Source organism: Anopheles coluzzii, chromosome 2 (genome assembly GCF_943734685.1).
Source record: "Anopheles coluzzii chromosome 2, AcolN3, whole genome shotgun sequence".
NCBI classification, from domain to species: domain Eukaryota; kingdom Metazoa; phylum Arthropoda; class Insecta; order Diptera; family Culicidae; genus Anopheles; species Anopheles coluzzii.
Genome location: NC_064670.1, coordinates 85,282,978 through 85,299,863, shown reverse-complemented (window position 1 = coordinate 85,299,863; position 16,886 = coordinate 85,282,978). Strand labels below are relative to the sequence as shown.

At 42.1% G+C, this 16,886-nt stretch overlaps 1 protein-coding gene across 1 annotated transcript in view; it reads right to left on the bottom strand.

Moving 5' to 3' along the window:
* Window positions 1–16,886, bottom strand: part of LOC120961335 (uncharacterized) — a 44,186-nt gene that overhangs the window by 24,546 nt on the left and 2,754 nt on the right. The window contains exons 2-4 of the mRNA XM_049606180.1: window positions 6,626–6,978; window positions 1,462–1,563; window positions 1,028–1,136 (exon numbers count right to left, since the gene is read on the bottom strand). Of these exons, the coding sequence (XP_049462137.1) occupies window positions 1,028–1,136; window positions 1,462–1,563; window positions 6,626–6,978 (564 nt within the window). The remainder of the gene's footprint in view (window positions 1–1,027; window positions 1,137–1,461; window positions 1,564–6,625; window positions 6,979–16,886) is intronic.

Genomic DNA, 16,886 nt, shown 5'->3' with positions numbered 1-16,886 from the left:
ACCCGATTCTTCAAGCAGTTTGCTTCTGCCCGTGCCAACTCGCGAGCCAAAGCAAACGAACTACCCACCCCATCCCGGTGGGGATATTCTGGGGTGTATGCAAGGAATGGCAGAGGAAATATTTGAAATATTCGTACCTTAGGGGGTCGGGTGACGACAATAAAGAGCATATAAAATTGGCCATTACGGTATTACGTTACACACAGGAGAACAGGAAGAGATCGAGAGAGGAATATGGGAACGACTTCACCCACGTTAAGTGAGGCTGCAACGCAATCCGCCTGATGATGATGGTGCGGAGTGAAGGAAAATAAAGCATAGAATTAATGGAACCGCCTTTGCTCGGTAGGTAGATGACATTTTCACCGAAAGGTGAGTTTACTTGCACACACGGTCCTCTAGGAAAACGGAAGGCGAAAGGTATTTTAAGCATTATTTACTTTAAAAAAGTATGATCTCTTGTTTGCTCGGATGCGTGGGTTGTGGTTGTTCTCGAGAGCCATACTTAAAATGAAACCATTTCGAACAATCAGACAAAACAGTGGAGCGAGACGATATTAATACAGCTTTTGCTGTTGTATTACACAGCTCTCATCATCCCCTCATAGTTTGGTATAATTAAATGCAGTGGGTTTTCCGTACCGATTCCAAATACAAACACACACACACGCTGCTGTTGAGGGTCATTTCCGTCGCCCAACTGGTATAGTAGGTTGCGAAAATGTCCACACTAGGGCACCACCTCCCACTCCATTCGGATGCCTTTTCACGCTGTAACACCCGGTCAAGCTGGCCCTGGCTAATTAGACGAAATGACACTATCGCAATAACGCAAAATGGTAGGCTATGGGTTCTATTTAATCGTCACCCAACGTTTGAAATCGTTACGCAATGGGTTGTTTGTTTGCGGTGCACCGCACAAGTTGTCGAGGTTGTCGAGGGCCGGCTCGGTGGTGTGTGTGTGCCGCTTTTTGCCGCCGTGCGATTACTACAATACCAAGCCGGCAACCATCTAATAGCTACTTACCGACCACTTTCAGCTCTAAAAATATTGACGTAGGTGGGTGTGTCGACACCTGACATTCGTACAAGCCGGCGTCACGATCCTGCACGAACTTTATCTGCAGCGTCCAGTCCTGTTAGAGTGTCCGGTTCCGGGACGGGGCGTTCGCGGCAGCACAGCAACGGGATGCAATGCGTTGGGGAAAAAACATCAAAACACATGTTAGTGATACGGGAGGCGTACACAGTGGGGGGAACACTTAAGCACAACACAAACCAAGAGCACTTTTATGGGTGACACTAAAGAAGGAAAAAATGAAGCATTTTTGTTCGGCACTCTACCAAGCTACAGTAACCACTGGCCAAACGGCAAAGAAATAAACAGGAGCAAACTGGCCAACAACATGCAACCTACAAGCAACGGCAAAACAATAAACAACACGGACACAATTGGCAAACCTCTGAATTTTGCAGGTGGGTAGCACTAAATCTTTCATCGCTGCTGTACGTCGTCAAGCCAACGGTGAGTAGATGATAGTCCTTTCGCCGGATCCAAGACACCTACGGGCGCAGCCATGTCCGGAAGGATGGGAAACACGCACACAAACAAGCATCGGGGACCGGAAAGGGCGCAGCGCAGAAGTAGGAAAGGAAGAGAAGAGAAGAAATCACATTTATTCACATTGCTATGCAAAAGGGACTTTTTTGTGGTTTTTGTGCTGTATGCCTGCACGGGCTGCCTTCCTGGAAAATGATAAATGCGTGCCGCGCGTCGCTTTATTACTAAACGATGAACAAAGTTTTACAACGATTTCTTGCTCGGTTGAGGTTTTCCACACGGTTCGGGATGGAGATGGAGATCCCGTTCAAAATAGGTTTGAAAATAGGTGCGGTTTTGCTAAAACCAGGAATCGGTAAGCAATGGTTAACTTGTTTGGAGTGAATATTTAGTTTTTGTCTACAGCGTTACATTTATGATTTTGTGAAATATTAACTGAATTTTTGTAACAAACAAGTTGGTAAAGTTTTCAACAGCATTTTTCACAACAAGGTTGAACGCGGAGTACAACAAACGACTTATGCACAACGAGGACTTTTACCCGTACGCAAAACGTTTGCGCAAAAACACAATACGCTAGCAAATTTATAACGCACAGGAATGTTATGCACATGCACCAGGCTGCCCGCAGCGTGCGCACTGGGTGGCACGTGCAGCAAAAGGCAGTTTCTAGTTTGGTCGACACAATAGATCACCCACTACAATGACACAGAAACGGGCGATAGTGGCGATAAGGAACACCGGAAAGCAGAAGGTTATGCATGAAGATGGCCCTTTTGGCGGTTGTTTTGTTCTGCGGAATAGTCGTCGCCATCGTGCCGTGAAAGGGCTGGTGAGAAGCTTTTCCATTTCGCCTGCAGTTTACCACGATCTGCTGTTGTTCACGGTAGGTGCTGGGTGGGTTGGCATCCTGCCGTGTGCTTTGCCGTGATATGGTCCCGTCCACAGCACGGTACAACGGTGCAGCGGATGCGAACAAATTGGGAAAAGTTTTGCAATTACACTCGCCGTACAAGTGAAGTGTTTGATGAATGCTCGAATACAGATTCCTGCCGCTTCCGGGAGTGGTTCTGGCAGAGTTGAGCACAAACCCGCAGCTTCCCTGCCTGATGTGTCATCGGGGCAAAGAGGAATCAAGAGTTCGTACTACATCCATCAATAGTGTCAGCACGGGGAACTACATGACAGACATCATGATTTTGGAGCGTTTGGACAATTGGACGAATGACTTTGGGCCATTTTTTCCTCCTGGTTTCGTGCTTGCTTCGGACGATTTGGTGAGGATTTGCTAAATTTCATTCAAATACTCGTAAATTGGACTTTTTGTTGTTGTTGTTGTTACGGAACTTTTATCACGATTGCATTGCGGGACCATTGTCTGTCAGTTTCGATATCCTGGCAGGATACTAGTACCGATGTTAACCGTGGTTTGGCCGATCCGTGGAGCTGCAAACAAAACCGAAACGCTCACTTTCCTTATTTTGCGAGCCAAAATTCAAACAGCACGAGCTGGGATGTAGTTTGACAGTTTGGAAGTTTTATTTATTCATTCCATTCGTGCACCTATCACGGATCCGATTGCAGATGATACGCCGCCCAAGAAGCTGGCTATCCCTTGCAACCATTCATGGCACGGACGTCGCAACGTTGCGTTGTATTATTCTGTTTGAGCGGGCAGGCAATGAAAGAGCAGCTTTTGTACTGTTTTACCAAAATGGAAACGTTTTGATCCAGACAGCATGGTAACGGTTACGAATGAAGTTATCCTCATCTGTGTTGCTCTAACCATCGACGATGAGCATCGGTGCATGAACGGGCCAATTCGAAAATGTCTTTAGGGGGAAATTGCAAAACGTTCACGGAAGCAACTTTGAAATGGTTTGTAGTGTGCTGTTCACTGTTGAGATTTTTGCAATTACATAGTAGTAAGAGCAGTACATCGTTGATCACAACTACTGATTCCTTTTGTTCTGTTGTTTGATATATCTGATTTAAAGCTATTTTGTACGACGCTATAATATATGTGACCGACTCGTTTATTTTTCAACCAATGAAGGGAGTTTAGTTTTTTCATCTAATTTATGCTTTTTATTCGTCTCTCACTTGCTCAGCGTTTACGGCGGCTGGACTGATGGAAAAAGCTTTGCGCTGAAAATATTACCTGAATAGTAGGTGCTATTAGCATAATAAATAGTACACCGTGTAAGAAACCATCAATCCAGAGAGGCCGGGATTTTCTTCTTGCAGCCGTTTATTTTACAGTCACCGGATAAACATTCTTTACCTGGTCACAGATTTTAGCCCACCGAGCCAACAGTGACGAGCATTTCTTCGCCAGAGCAAAATCTATGGCACTTTAAATATTCAAGCCATCGTCTTCCCGTCTACCTTCTCAATCAGTAGTTCGGCAAAGGTGGAAATCGTTTGGCCAAGGGGAGCCTTACAGGGCAGGGCAAGCGTAAATCCTGTTTTATTACACGGGAATAGAGCAGGCGGGAATTAGCATTCCGGTCACGAACTCATGCACGAGGTCCGCGTGTTCGCCATTTTATCTATCGGCTGTCCGGTTTTGCTAAACTCCTACCGATCACATTTTCTGTAATGACCCATTTTCGATCATTTGATGGTTGTTTGAGACTCTGAGCTAGCAGCTACACTGGCACACGGCGACGTTGTCTGGGACTAAGTTTGTGTGTGTGTGTGTTTTTTTTACCGTGGGGGACTGGAAAGTTGCCGTTTTTTTCTTACACGGCAAACAGTCGAAGCGGCTTGAACATAACATAACCTACATCTTCTTTCCGGAAATTTTTGTTCGGTTTAAGGTTGGCTGTCGTTTCGATCGTAAGCATTTTGAACTGTGGAACACGTTTTGTGAGATAAATTATTTGGAAGACTGCTTTACGCGATCATCTAGTTCACATATAATGCAATGTTTCTTTTTTCCTCAACAAATAATAAATTAGACAATAAGAAATTCATTTTCATTAAATTATGATTAAATACTCCTGAATAAAAAAAAAATGATTTGTTCGCTTTTGCTTCATCAAAAGCGGTACGTTTTCATAAAACATTGATACACATTGATGTATGAATTAGTGTACTGACAAAAAGATCTATTCTAGATTTTCAATTTTGAAAGGTGTTGAAATGTGATGTTAGCTTGTCGATTTTAACCATTAAAGTGTTCTAAACCGGGGGTTTCCAAACTTTTCACTTCGCGGGCCGCATTGTTTCACAAATATCGGTTTTGAGGGCCATTTTGGCGTCACCTTTAGCTAATATTCGAACGTTTAAATTTCCTTTTAATGAGAAAATACCAACTGAATGTATCAAAATTGTACAGCTTTCTATTATTGAAGCTATATATTAAACATAAAAAGTAAACATATGATTAAAATAATCCAACTAATATAATGTGTGTTCTAGTCTTTACAAAGTTCACGGGCCGCATCATAGGCTGTCTAGGGCCGCATGCGGCCCGCAGGCCGTAGTTTGGAGACCCCTGTTCTTAACACTTAAATGAGAAAAAGCAATCGCGTGTACATACACCACGATAATACAAGAACATTTAATTAATAGTATCGTTTTTTGTGCGTAAAATCGATTAGTACATGGCCAAAACAATCATCTTTTCATAGAGTTGAAGGATAAAATCGATTTTTACTGCTTAATTTTATATCTCTAGCTTTATTTTAAAATACCGAGTATAATTTATTCTTTTAAAATTGTAGAGTATAGTAAATTTTCACAGATCAGTAAAACTACTCACAAAAAAGTATTGTTTTACAACTAGAAAGAAAATATAAAGCAGGCCGCTTTCATTCTGCACTATGCCCGATTCATACTTCACAAGGCCCGAATAGAAATGACAGTGCCCAATTGAGGGTTTACGTCGCCCGAAAAAGTATTTACGGCGACCGATAACGCTTTGACGACGCCCGATTGGCTAGGTAAACCCTGTAAATTCACGACAAATTATACAAGTTGCAGTTTTTCAAAAAATGGGATGAAAATGGAGCCCAACTGACTTCAACTTCTGCCCGTTAGAAGACATCTCGTACGAAGCATTTAATAATTCATTCATGGCCAATATTCTCAGTACCAAACGATTATTTGTTAATTTAAAATTTAATTGGCAAATTAATCGGAACTTCTAATTTAAACGATGTTGAAGGCTATATCTTCATGTTACTGACCCTTATAACTCATTTTATTAGTTTCTAAAGAAATCTTGGATGATGTTTGTGAAATATTGCACTGACTACACTTCATATCTTTCAATTTTGTGTCAAAGTCGGTGTAGGAGGTGCCTATATAGTCATTAATGTCCATTTTGTCCCTTGTTTTTACATGCTTCACAGTATTGCTGAAAAAATACTTAACAGTTTTGACCCTAGGACGTGTTACACCACGTTATATATGTAGTTATAAGTTATTATTAATAAGTTATATACATATATAACATGTAATACTTTTATTACTCATTGTAAAAAGTGAACAGGAAATGTGTGATAAAGATAGGCCTAAACTGAGTAAGTTTGTTGCGCCGAAGAAGAAGAACAGTAATAGATAATCGAATAAAGAATTAAATTATGCAAATTATGCGAATTCAACACTATGCTATTAAAAAAAACATACATATTAATGAGATAATCTTAATTGATAATTTACCACATTTTGAAATATAAAATATTTGGAAAGAGAAAGAAAACTGCAAAACATTCGTCCTAAGTAAATTTTTCAAACACATTTAATTTGCTTCATTTAACAGGTAATATGTATTGCATAAAACTCTTACTATGGAGTTTTTTTCTATTATTGACTCTCTCTTCCAAACATTCAAATGTGAAATCGATACAAACGACGCTTAACACAACCCCAAAGTGCTTTTCAATACCGTTTCTCTTCGAGTGTACGCCCACCTACAATCCTTGCCAGTGCCGGACATAACAACAACCTCGCACTGCAAACACCGGAAATGGACCCATTTGTAACGTCAAAACCGAGCCATTCTACACCACAACCATTCCCTCCCTGCGCCCTCGCTTCACCCTCACCACTTACCACACCCTCGCCGATGTGATGGATCCTGCAGGGGACGTGTGCCGTGCTGCCTATCTGCGACGTCACCAGCGTGTAGTTCTCGGTCCCGAACTGCATCGGCATTTTGTAGTACTTGAGCAGTTCCTCGCTGTCGCTGCCCTGCTCAAAGTAGTTCGATAGTCCGGGACCGGATTCACCACTTTCTCCGTCACCCTTGCCTGGTGTGTGGCTGCCGCCCCGGTGTCCATGGGTTTGTTGTTTGTCGAGCGCGTTCGTGTTGCTACCGGCTGTACTCTTGTCCGGCGTGTGGGGTGAGAGCAGGAAAAATGCTGTCCTAAGTATCATATCGCTGCGGTCGATCAATGACGCCATTCCTAGCGAGAATGGTGAGAACAGGCAGAATTGTAAATAAAAAAGCACATGACAGTGGTGTATAGAGATATATGGGTACTATAACTTCGATCAACAAAAAATCTGGGTTGAAAATGCGTTATATGCGCTTCGACAACGAAGTTTGATTGAAATGTAATTTATAGCTAGGACTTCGTGTTGTTTTCGGCTTGTTGATTCATTATTAATGATGTTTATTAATTATACGTATTAATGATAGAAAATCATATTTGGCTTAACATGAACTTTAAGTATTATGTTACAAAATATAAATTATTTAGTAAAATGACGCAAACCATACAAAAATATCATCAAATAACGAATCTCAAACGTTCTCTAATAGTTCTAACAATGGTAATAAAATCAAAATGGACGAATCGATTATTAAATACGCGAGAAATTGCAGTAAAGGGGTCGTTTGATCCATACTGTGTGTAGCTGAATTGCAGCCTTAGAAATTGTCTGTGCCTTGAAGTTAATCTGTGTAAGCTAAATTATGTCTCTTCAGTATCTGAGGTGCATCTATTTTTCTGCAGAGCACGCCTGCAATGAAAAGTGGTTGAGCATTTCTGTTCAAAATCTCAAGAGTTTTGAGACCAAAAATGAGAACAGCTTGAATAATAGAAAGGCAGTGCATCATGATCCCTCCATGGAAGACAACGTATGGCGTAACGCGTAAATTATCTTTGTATTTGCTCAATCCACTGCTTCCATGTTTCGACATACGGACAATACACGACGATGCCGTACTCTAAAATTGGCCTAACTAGTGTAAGGATTTGATAGGGATTTGATTTGATGCAGTTAAGATCATCAAAGTCCGTAGAAACCAGAAAAAGTGCCGAATAGTCTCTTCGTGGTGTACTGAAAAGTTGAGCCTACTATCTAGAATAACGCTTAGGCCGCTTGCTTCAGTTTTATGTTGCAAAATTTGTCCATGGATTGTATAATTTATTAAAATAGGGAGACGCGCACGAGTCAAGGACACAACAAAACATGTTTAGACGCAGCTTGTTACGATCACACCACGAACTAAACGAATCTAAGGCAGTTTTCAAGTGGGCTGAATCTTTGTTGGAGGTATACAATTTGATGTCATCCGCATACATCAATATGTTCTCATCATGCAACACAAATGGCACATCGTTGATGTATAACAAAAACAGTAACGGCCAAATGTTGCTACCCTGGGGCACACCGGACGTACTAGCAAATGAATTAGAAATTGTCTGTTGAAATTCATGTTTCATAACGAAATGATCATATTTCAATAATTATGATATTATGGTATGCTTCATTTCTATCTTTCAAGTAATACCCATCAAAATTGGCAAGAGTTCAATCATCAAAAGAGTGCAAAGTGAAATAGAGCCAAAACTCGAAGTAAGGTCTACCCAGGACATATTTGTTTGCTGCTGCAAAAATCGATTTTGTCAAATTGTCTATTGCTGGCAGAGAGCAGACTAAATATTAATAATGTTGTGCACGATGTTTTTTTTCCATTTACTTAAAGTAAACGATGACAAAAATGTAGACAAGAGTTTACAATCAATCAAATATGAGCGTTTTAAGAACATCAATCTAAATCAAATGACATAAAGTTGTCTGATCTCAGATTATGAGAATTCGCTTTACATCCGCTGGCAAAGCACTTTGAAGCTTTCAATCAAAACGACGGAGAATTAAACAAAAATAAAAGAAGAAGAAATATTGATGTAATCGCCTTACTTTACGATCGAAGAAGACTTCCAAGGTTTCTGCGGTAGCATTATTACTTTTGTTCCCTATTATTCATTATTCTACAAACCATTTTCACATAAGAAACGGTCTGAGTAATGGAGGCAAATAATAAATTTGTGTGTGTGTGTGTGTACTTTCTTTCTCTTGACATATTTCGTGACACTGACACACACACACACACACACACACAAGCCGTTAATTAGGCGTGACAAAATTGAATTGTGCAGAGTGCGCAAATATAGCGCGCTAACTGGGAACAGTAACGCGCGCGAAGGTGCGAAAAATACCATTGCCTGGAACTAATTCATCTTCCGTTTTAGCACACCGTGACGTACGGATGGCATTGCGATTCGCCAGCAAATTGGCTAGCATTATTAACTTTTGTGAGTGTGTTCCGTTTTTAAGAGGATGAAAAATAACCTCCCGCCAAGCGTGCGTAAATAAGACTTTCCAGTAGGTGCTTGCGTCGTCGTCGTCGTCGTCGGGATTTGATGATCGTTAGAAAATGAATGTGTGGTCACAAATGTAAACGAAAGTTGACGTCATTGTGTGGTGCTTAGGTTCGTACCGTAGCAGGAAGTGTGTGTATGTTTAGCGAGCGACGTAAAAGACTGGGAGACAAAGCCGGCAACCTGTCCTTAAACTGTACCAACCAACCTACCGTTACAGACCCTCGCACCGAGCCTCGATCCGTGCAGCGAACGGCCGGTGAAATGTACAGTCTAGAATTTATTGCTTTACAGTCAATTAACTTCAAGCTGGCATTCCGTACCTTGGCTCGGTGCGTTTAGTATGGCGCTGGGGCTGAGGCTAAGGCATGGGTCCAGGAATGGACATATTTTCCGCCCTTATTATGGTTCGGGTAACGCCTTTCTTAAACAGCATGCATGATGCTTCTTGGCCACACATCGCAAACGGAATGCCTGGAAATGGGCTACTTTTTTCCTTTCTCTTAGTCACTCCCTCTCTCCCTCTCTCTCTCTCTCACTCGCTTTTGTTTGCGTGTCGTGTCCTGGGCCATTCGGAAGCTGAAGTCGAATGGGGAAAACAAATATAAATTGTTGTCGGATGTGGATCAGCGAGTGGTATGTGAGTTATTGTTTTGTGCGAGCGCACACTGTAGTGTGTAGTGATGCCGATTGTTGTGTGCACTATATGGAACATTGCTGCACGTTCGCGCTGTACCCGTCAGCATTGCTGTAGCAGCCCGGGACAAGCAGGGAAAGCATCCTATAATCGTCTTCGTGACACCATTTTTCACATTTATCCCACATCTCGGTTTTGTCTGTGGGTGGTATCGCCGTCCGGGGGAGGGGGATGCCGATCTTTGCTGCACCGGTCCCAGTACTGGGGCGTTTAGTGCTGTGCGTCTTCGAGCTTGAGAAAGCTTATAATTTATTCCCTGCTCGGGCAGCAACATTTCATGCATAATATGTGTGCGCGTTTTGTATGCGGATGTGTGTAGCAATATCGCTGTACCCAGTGTAACGAGGGTGGCAAAATCAGCTTTTTACGAAGGAAGGAATTCAACCACACAACCTTAAGGGATACACGACGTTCGCCTAATAAATACGGCACAAGGCGGGGATTGGGAGTGGAAAGTGGTAGGTCCTGACAATGGGGTGGTAGCATCAGTTTGCTCCCACAAGGACGGTAGAATAATTGTTAGCAAACCATTCCGATCGAATCGAGGCGAACCGCATACCAGCTGCACAGAAGCGAGAGAAATGAAGAAAAGTCAACGCACATCCTTTGCCCGAGACCGAGGGAGCGAAGGTTGCGAGGATACCGGAAAGAAGCCGAGAAGCCTGTACAAACTGGTACGGACTGGTGACTGGCAGTCAGTAGACATCCTCCACAATCGGGAGGATGTGCCGCTGGAAGGGGGGTGAGGACGTGATAGCAGCTGCCATGGCATGGTTGGCAAACTGATATGTGTGGCATGGCATCGGTTGAATGCAAAGTGCGTCCCAGAGGGTTGCCCGCTGCCAGCTCAGCCGAGCGGATGAATTGTTGATATTTGATAAACAAATCGCAAAAACCCTTCCGGGGTTGTATAGCGATCAAAAATAAATTTAATCGATAGCATTATGCCGCTCACTCTAGCAGCCACCTGCTTGGGTAAATAGATCGAAATAGATGGGTCGACTCTATCAACTTCACTTTGTGGTGGCGCAAGCGGCAAGTGAGCAACTGGCAAGCTGGCGAGGGAGATTGGCGCGTGTTGCAGGACACTGGGTATCGATAGCAGACCGGCAGCCATGTTTGCTAATGGTCTGCGTAATGGATGCAATAGGTTGCAGTAGGTTATGTAAACTATTCCGTGTAATTGATTTCAACGACTTGTACCTTTCTTAGAGTTTACAGTCCAACGGCAGCCCCATAGCAACCAGACAGCCGTTTATGTTTTATCTCGCCAGCATCATCTGCATTATAGAATTTGATAGCATTCCGGCTGAATGTCATAATAATACGTTCATAATAGGGGATTCGTTGTATACAAGTGCAGGAAGGCATTAAGGTCTGCCATCGGTGGATTGTCTTGTAACGAGAGCTTTGTGCATAAGGGTTCATGCATACCGCAAAAGCACCGCAATGGAATGTTTTATTGCTGTCATACTTTTTTTTGTATCAACTCTGTAGCTGAATTCTTGTTTTTCTTCATTTCTTTTATGAATTGAGTTCTTTAAACAATATAAAAGAGGAAATCCAGTAGTCCATTGCCCACAACGGACGATAAAACCCCTAAGCCCTGCGGTGATCGTACAAATCAATAGTTGGTTTCAGTTCGGTGTACCTGACGGAGGGTTTTTTGTCGCTTATCGAATACAGGTATCTCTCAAATACCAGCCAGGTACTTTTCTAATCCTTCCAGCCACAATCCTGCCATTGACCGTTGCGCAATCCTCGTCCTCCAGTGAAAGGGTTCAGTCGGTTGAGAGAGAGAGAGAGAGAGGCAGAAAAAATCCAAAATCTCTTCACGAAATTGTACCCTAATAATGCCACAGCTCCCGGCGGCTTGGTGTATTGGTTTGGAAAGAGAACAGGATTTGTGCTGCTGCCTCCGTTGGCAACGGCCACTGAACGGCCCGGCGGAATATATTCAATATTTACACCGGTTTATTCACATTCATTTGCAGTTCTGCCTTTGTACGATCGCGTGGATACTGCGCGAGATGTTTGAATATTTAATCCTTTATGTAATACCGCGAAACAACTGAAAGCTTAGCGTCACAGAAGCGTCTCTTGTTTGTTTTGTGCAAAGCTTCCACACCTGCCAATGGCAACGGGTGCTTGTTTTGATTTGATTTGAAAGCCAGTATTACGCGTTTGTGTGTGTTGCGTTTGTTTGGTTTGAACGTCAATTAGATGGTTCTTTGATGCGAATTTTGGTGGTACTGGTGTTCTGGATGCTTCGCTATATTTTCCACCTCAAAGAATATGTTAAAAACTGGTTTTGTCTGAAAGATAGATATTAGCTAAATACAAAACAAAAATCAATATCTGTACTTCGAAAACATTGAATGCATCTTTCAACTATTGAATCTTACAGATTTATTGAAGATAATTGCGTGGTGCGCGCCTTTGCAATATTAAAAATAAAATAAAACTTACCATAACCTTACTTGCTATATATTAGAATACAGACATGAACATTTAAACGTGGCAACGGTAAGATTGAAGTCAAAAAAGCAGTAGAACTTATTGAAAGCATTACACATTGAGATAATTGGATCATGAGCTCCTCTGTAAGTACGGACCTGGTTTATTTTGATCAGAAAGTTCCGAGGACATAGTGCGTGGTCAGGAGCGTTTAAATTGATCTTAAGAAGCTCGGGAGCATCAATTTCGCCTTTTATTAACTTTGCTACAAAAACTGCTTGTGCTACCTCCCTACGTCTCTCTAAGGACTGCAAACCTAGAAGAAGCCATCTAGTTTGATATGTTAGAGGCTGGTCCATGTTTCACCTTAGGGCTCTTGTAGCTATTTTTGTGATTTTTTTCTGAATGCGCTCAATTCGTGTGTACCAGTTGTAAGTGTGCGGAGACCATGTTACAACAGTCAAGGATAGTACCGAGGTCCTTAGTTTTTCTTTTACTTGGGATTACACACGAGTCAAGATTATAGTCTCGCTTAATAGAGTAAAACTAATCACGCATTTGACACACAAGGATAGCGAGTTCGCAGAGTACCAATAACTAAATTTGTCTAGGCTGTGCTGGAGGGTCGAGCTCTCTGAATTATTTCTGATGGTCGCATAAATCTTGATATCACCCGCATACAATAAGCAAACATTGATTTGGAAGCGCAAATACAACATCATTAATAAATAGGCTGAACAATACTGGGCCAATTTTACTTCTCTTACTTTACTTTACACCGGACGATCTGACGAACACGTTGGACAAGCACTTATTGATTTTAACACAGTATGATCTTTAGTTTAAATATGATTTTAACCATATGACTAGATTATTATGAAAGCCAAGCCGGTTCAGTTTCGCAAGGAGTATGTCTTATTAAGTTCCTATGCAGAATTATTCGTGATTAACAGGAACAGTTGCATAAGTTGCATGAATACAGCATGGTGTTCCGGACGGAATTAGGCTTTTGTCAGTCTTTTGAGTTCACATTAAAGGTAATAGTTCTTATATGAAAATAGCTTATCTAAGGAAGTAAAGTTGTTATGTGTAATACCTAGAATTTAAATCTATTATCAGATGTTATGTTATTAGTGATGGTTTATTAAACAAGGTATGATAAAGGATTGTTTTGGGTATGTTTTGTAATACTGATTTTATAGCAAAGAATGGCTTTATGGAACATCGTATTAGTTTTTTAAATAAAAGATTCTCCCAGATAACACTTACAAAGTATATCAATTATGGATACATCTGTTGATCGTCCTTTTTTTCAGAGCATTTCAACATTTTACTCACACCAGCTCACTAGTACAAATACCGCCTATAAACCAATTATCATTTGTAAATTGTTGACGTATAGCTTAGGCACATACCATACGTGTCAGCTAACCTTTCATCTATTAACGTGTAAAGATATTTTGTAAAAACAATCGATTTACACAAATCGCCATAAATTCTGGCATCTGGCATTTCCCATCACCAACTGCGCGGTGCTGGTGAATGTGAAATATCCATCAAACCTGAGCATTGCGAGTCGTGCAGCACATATTTTGGCAAATAGCTGAATTGTCTGCTTCAGGAATGCATGAAATTGGTTCTAGCCACACCCTGAAAGCGGCACCCTCCCGATAAACCCGGTGAACCGTGAACCGTTGTAGCAGGGCGGCACCAACCTTCGTCAATTTGGCATTCTATTTAAGCTCCCTACGTACCCAACTGAATGATTATTTATGAGGGATCGCTCTTAGGAGCAACCCCAGTTGATAAGCACACGCGGGTATAATGTAGCTAAAATTAAGCTTTTCTAAAATTCAGCAGACACTTCTAAAACGCCCCTCTCGATCATATTTCGTTTCGTTGGAAACTTAAACCGATGAGGGTTTCAAAGTAAGCACTTAAAACGGTTCCATTTCATTACGAACGGTTCCATGCGCCGATAGGGTCGTCTGTGTCCTACACTGTGCTTTGATTTTTCCTGTTTTTACTGCAAATCTGTTTGCTTTTTGTGCCCTCGCTACTCTTTCTACTCGCTGTCGTTTTACTGCATCATTAAGCTTTGGCAGTCAATCCCGCACGGCAGCAATTAAGTCCTATAGGCAGCCAGTAAATCACGATTGATGCGTTTTATTTTGCTTCACCATTTTTCCATGCCCAACAAAAACACGGAGCAGCACTCCCCACTGGAACACACGATGACACAGTTTTGTTAGTAGTTTTGGCTGCAGGGCGGGAGCGAGGACGGAGTAGTAAAAATAGCAAACGGGCGAGGGACAGGACGGGGAGAATTTCAATATCCTCCCATCGTTAAATGCAAATGTCCCTTCGATTCCATAAAAAAGGCTGGCCAAGAAAGATAAACTCACGCCGGTCACAGGGTCGCCTGGCGCATTTTCACTTGCTTTCTCTCGCCGGCTGAACGTTGGAGTTTCGATTTTGATGTCATTTTTTTTGTTCAGCATCTTTTCAGCTGCAGTTAGTGTGTGTGTGGGGAGTTTTTGTTTGACCTTTCGATTTTTGTCATGGTAGATTTTTTCCGGGGGAGGGTCGAAATTGACTATCAAGCTTCCACCAACCATAAACGGGGTGTAATAAAGTTTTCAGATCCGTACCGTTTGCTTTGTGCTGTACTGTCCCTCTGCCGATAGGAGCAATAAACTTTTGGTTGATTTTTACTCTCCCAAGAGAGGGGTGACGATTTGCAGTAGCTAAATATGTAATGCTAGTTACGAAATGTGTCCGCTCTACCATATTATGCCTATGGACTGGTGCTTATGGCTCAATTAAGCAAATCTAGTGTGCTTAATAAAGAGGGAAGTTTTGATGTATGTACAAAACCTTATGTACGTGTACCTTGTACTTATGTAAAAGTTATTGTTCTTGTGCACAGGGATTGTTCTTGTACCTTTAAACTACAACTACGGCAAGAGGTAGCTCAAACCGGATGCGAAACGTTAATTAAATTGCTTTGCATTTAAATTGGAAATTTCCACCATTTGATTAACTGCTTCTATTGTGGCGATAGTCGCACTGCAAAAACACCATTAGAACGTTGGCTTGCTTTCGAAGAACATTTCAAAGTGTGCTGGGAGTGTTTAACTGATCGTTTGACATTATTCATGCAGTGTCGACTGAAAATGTATTGAATATACGTGACAGGAATTTGCATTCGGAAGGATTCCAAATCCTTCGGAATGTTTTCAAAATTCAAACTTACTGACAGAACTCATGTTGCTATTATCCTTTTTTATATACATTAGCACTTTGCTTTAATTAATATCAATTAAACTCTGTTTATCTCATGCCATAAAGCATCAAAACATCATCAGTATGTATGATACACGCTTGGTATATCGTTTCCCTCACAGTACTTACGGAACTTGCTTCAGCTCGGTCTGTACAAACATGGTCTGGATTATTTCTAGCACATCCTGGCAACTTTCCCTCGACTAAATCCTCTCTTGCATCATCAAGCACAGACACACACACACACCTAGTCATGTACTCTAGTCATTTGTCATAGCAATAACCGAGTACTGGGCAGCGCATCACATCCGATATGTATGGTACGTTTTCGGCACGGAAAAGCACAACAGCATTAACTGTGCGATCTGTTCCTCCTCGTCACCGACCAGCCAAGCTAAACTGTTGGCCGTGAGATAAGGCACCGAGTCGGAGAAAACTATGAAACGCTCTTAGCATTTATGGAGCTCCATTCTCGGAAGCGTTCTCGGGGGTTCCGATGCGGACATCGGCGTCCTCTCGGCCAACAACCTCGAAGGACTCGCAAAAGCCGAGCATTCAATGCTATTTGTTGTGAACTGTGTGTGCTGAATGTAGACGGAACCTCGCAGGGTGATAGTGGTGGGGGCTGTCGGAGTTCTTGGGGCCAAAATAAAATTCTCTTCCTCGATATTGTCCCGAAACCGGTTAGTGCTGGCTTGAGTCTGTACAGTAGGGGGTGAAGGATTTGGCCATTCCGAACGATGTCCTCGGTATGTCCTGGGAAGCCTCTATTAGATGGAAATAAATGGGCATCGGTGGCACCAGCAAAGCAAATACGAAGCAAACACTCGGTGGCGTCACTAAACACATAAAAGCGAGCGACAGACAACGGGTCGAACCACTTCCCAATCCCTGCATCACTCTGCTAGTGGCTGTGCTAGCCGGCCGGCTGCGCTTACGCGGCCTATGATCCGGCTTGCGGAGAGTTATGCGTGTATTATTCATCTGAAAACTTCAACCATTTCGTGTTAATGTTTTCACAACATTCCTAAAACTCATGCGCCCCGCTTGATGGATTGCGTCTTGATAGGGTGATATTATGGTGAGCTTGTGTGAGTGCGTGTGTGTGTGAGTTGAAATGGGAATTTTATCACAGTAGATTAAAAATCACTACGGATGTGTTACTGGGCTCAGTTTCATTTGATGCAATGTGTGCTGGAACGGCAACTATGGTGTCCATTTTATGCCATGATTTATTTTAGATATAGTAAGCATAAATGTTAAA